This window comes from Cajanus cajan, chromosome 2, assembly GCF_000230855.2.
Source record: "Cajanus cajan strain Asha chromosome 2, NIPB_CcT2T_4, whole genome shotgun sequence".
Classification (NCBI taxonomy): domain Eukaryota; kingdom Viridiplantae; phylum Streptophyta; class Magnoliopsida; order Fabales; family Fabaceae; genus Cajanus; species Cajanus cajan.
In genome coordinates this window covers 74,983,911-74,987,554 of record NC_138518.1, presented here as the reverse complement: position 1 = coordinate 74,987,554, position 3,644 = coordinate 74,983,911, and the positions used below count along the sequence as shown (strand labels likewise).

At 38.7% G+C, this 3,644-nt stretch overlaps 2 protein-coding genes across 2 annotated transcripts; one reads left to right on the top strand and one right to left on the bottom strand.

The window, feature by feature from the left end:
- Nucleotides 1–1,240, top strand: LOC109799391 (small ribosomal subunit protein uS8my). Its single transcript, XM_020359935.3, has 3 exons — nt 1–167; nt 572–732; nt 848–1,240. Exons 1-3 carry the CDS (start codon nt 38–40, stop codon nt 944–946), a joined length of 390 nt encoding a protein of 129 aa, XP_020215524.1. The 5' UTR covers nt 1–37; the 3' UTR covers nt 947–1,240.
- A 1,184-nt stretch (nt 1,241–2,424) lies between these two features.
- On the bottom strand, nt 2,425–3,401 carry LOC109799390 (putative caffeoyl-CoA O-methyltransferase At4g26220). Its single transcript, XM_020359933.3, has 3 exons — nt 3,125–3,401; nt 2,917–3,048; nt 2,425–2,827 (listed from the first exon to the last, which is right to left on the bottom strand). Exons 1-3 carry the CDS (start codon nt 3,371–3,373, stop codon nt 2,537–2,539), a joined length of 672 nt encoding a protein of 223 aa, XP_020215522.1. The 5' UTR covers nt 3,374–3,401; the 3' UTR covers nt 2,425–2,536.
- Between the last annotated feature and the right edge of the window lie 243 nt (nt 3,402–3,644).

The following is a 3,644-nucleotide window of genomic DNA, read 5'->3' as shown; positions in this document are numbered from 1 at the left end:
GAAAACCCTAGAGAGAGAGGGAGAGGGTTTGGGAGAGATGGGGAGGAGGATACTGAATGATGCGTTGAGGAGTATGGTGAATGCTGAGAGGAGAGGGAAAGCTACGGTGGATCTCAAGCCAATCTCCACTCTCATGTCTTCCTTTCTCCGCATCATGAAACACCATGGTAATTTCAAATCTGGGCATCACTGAAATCATATGAATCCCCTTTTTAATTAACTAGCAAAATGTTTCTTCTGTGATTTTCTCTCTCTGCTGGATTTTTGTCTTTGGACTTTGGAGGACTTCTTCCATTACTGTTTGCTCCCATTGTTTCTCTTATAAATGTTTATGTAGATATTTATTCATACAAGTCCATGATTACTGTTATTGTTATTTTCCATTTGGGGAGTATGTTCTGACTTCTGAGTATGTATGGCTTTCTGTATGTGAAATATCTGCTTGCCTAGTTGGATGGAAATGAAAGGCCATAAACCTAACTAAAATTCTGTCATTGTGAACTTGTGATAATCACTATTACTACTACAATGCTACTGTTGGTGTAAGTAATTTGGCATATGCTTCTGATAGGTTATATCAGGGACTTTCAAGTCTATGATCCGCATAGAGTGGGGAGGATCACGGTTGAACTGCAAGGTAGGATTAATGATTGCAAGGCCCTTACTTTCCGAAAAGACCTCAAGGCAAGGGATATTGAAGCCTACAGATTAAAGACTCTTCCAACGCATCAGGTTGGTTAATGCTTAATGTTCCGTGTTCATGTTATAGGAATGCTAGTTGTTATAATTTGTGTTTCAAGAACAAAAGGAAAAGGATAATTATGCAGTTCTTTCTCTGTGCGTGCAGTGGGGTTATGTTGTGATTACAACTCCTGATGGTATTTTGGATCATGAAGAGGCGATTAAAAAGAATGTAGGTGGCCAGGTTCTTGGTTTCTTTCACTAGAATGATCATTTGTCTGCTATTTTGACCAGGTATTATGTTCATCTATGTTTCCAGATAAACATTCAAAGAATGTTTTATGTTTTATGTTTTATGTGAAGACAGAATGCTTTTCTCCTGTATGAAGGTTATAACATAGCAGCTCATGCATGATGAGTATGGTAGATTAGAGATGATGCTTTGCGGAAATTAATCCCGTTTTTGTTAACATGAATGGATATTGTGCTCCCGTATTTTGTACATCATAATCTGTTTCTAATTCGAAGTTGCACTCGTGTAGTCCTTTGGTTAATTCAACCATTCTGCGCACTGGTTTCTGTTTACTTCTAATACATGAACGATGTTGTTTTTATGGACTAATTTGGGTATTCACCTTAAACTAATTTCCGCGTTACCAAACATCTGTAAGAATAATGTATCTTACACTGAAACAAAACATTCCATTATAGACACGCTACAACACAACGTTCTGTTTTATTTATTAATAATAAATAGCAACGCTCCCAGTTTTACATCAGAGTCACACCATATGCCTTGCAGATCATGATGAGGCAAATCAAATTCTAGTACACATCATTCATACTAAGAGCACCTCCAATGGGAGGTGCTTAGTGGGTTGCTTATTGTTAAGGAACGGTTCTTGTAAGAAACTCCCGTTGGAGTGATCTTACGTGGCAATCGAGTTGCTTAAAAAATTTTCTTTGTTGCTTCTACAAGCAACGGAGCTTAGCACTGAGAAGAGACATTTGATTGGTGGAATCGGATCTACGTGGAACCCTCCAAACAACCAGTCCCGACAGCCCCCGCACCAGAACTCCCTCCCTGCGCGACCCCCTCCCCCTGCGCGTAGCTTCGACCGGACCCCCTCCCCCTGCGCGTAGCTTCGACCAGACCCCCTCCCCCTGCGCGCGCGGATCCGACCGGAACCCCCCTCCCCCTGCGGCGCGCGGCTGTCGACCGGAACCCCCTACCCCTGCGCGCGGCTGCCGACCTGAACCCCCTCCCCCGCGTGCGCGGCTCAGCAAATAGAGAGAAAGAGAGATAGAATTTGAGAGTTTGAGAGAAAGAGAGACTGAGGAGAATTTTTAATATTATTTTATTATTGTAATTTTTTAATTATAATTTTTATTATTGTAATTTTTTATATTTTTTTATTATTGTAATTTTTTAATTATGTAATTTGTTTTGTTAATTATTTATATTTATATATTATTTATAATAATTAATTTTATAAAAATTTATCATAAAATATAGTATGAGATGTCAAAAAGTGTAGTATGAGTTGTAAAAAAGTAGGAGTGCTTATAAGCAATTTCCATTGGAGCAAAAGTTGTAAAAATATAATATGAATTGCTTATGAGTGACGTGGCACAGTGGGACCCATTTAAAGTGGTTGGAAGTTGCTTATAAGCAACTCCCATTGTAGATGCTCTAAGTACCTAATAAATACCGCAACAAAGTACATTAATTCACTTAAATAAATGTACCCCACAACAAAGTTCCTAGTACGTAATTATAGCAAGCCCCACCCACTAAACCGAAAACACAGTACATTAGTTAATTCAACCATAATACAACATTGGCAGATGATGTTCAAGGAGTACGCCTGCAGATAGTGAAGCCATCACCTATTGAAACAGCAGAAATTTCAACGCGCGAATCATCTGCAATTGCTTTGTTGAAATCCAGTGTAGCCTTCCTGAATCTTCTTTTGGGTGTTGGAACATCCTCTTCGGGCAATGCAACAGTTCCTCCCCAAAGAGTGTTATCATAGATGATTATCCCACCAATCTTTACCAGTTTAAGAAGTCGCTCGTGGTAATTCCAATAGTTATCTTTATCAGCATCAACGAAGGCAAAGTCAAAAGATTCCCTATTCGAAGGCTGCATTAAAGTTTAACTTTTTCCTTGTAATATGAAATGACATTGATATTTTAGTAACATGAAAGTAACGCAGAATCGTGCATGCTCACATCTTCTAAGAGTTTATCAAGAACAGGTAAAGCTAGAGACTCTTTGAAGTCGATCTTGTGTTCTACACCAGCCTTTTTAATGAATGGTAGTCCTATGTCATAAGCTTTTTTGTCTGGATCTATGGCTATAATCTTCACCACAACAGACAATAGAGTTGCTAACATAAAACCAACGTATAAATGTGCCAAACAACAGAAAAATGCAAACCTTTCCATCAAGAGGAATTGCGAGTGCTGTGAGTAGAAGAGAGTATCCAGTAAAAACTCCCACTTCAATTGTCTTTTTTGCATTCAACAGCTTCAATAACAAGGCCATGGAACACACCATGTTCAGCCACAGCACCTCGTACGACACCGTGTTTAGGCTCTTCGATGCCACCCTGCACCGCGCCAGATCCCTTGAGTCCGTTAAACGAGTCAGGATTTCCACCACCACGGGACCTGGTAGCTCCTCCATCGTTCACCATAAACAGAGAGAGAGGAGTTTCTCTTTTTTATCGTTTGTGAAATTGTGTTTTGTTTTGTGTGTGGATAACTAAGGGTATCTCCAATGAAAGTAACTCATTTGAGTTGTTTTATGTATTGAAAAATGAAAAAAATGGTCTTCAGTGTGTCATGTCAGCATTAAACAACTTAAACACAAATTTACTCCAATTGTAAGAAGTTTTAAGAAATTCAACTTTTAGAATTTTTTTCTAATCATTTATGAATCAAATTTAAATTTTTAT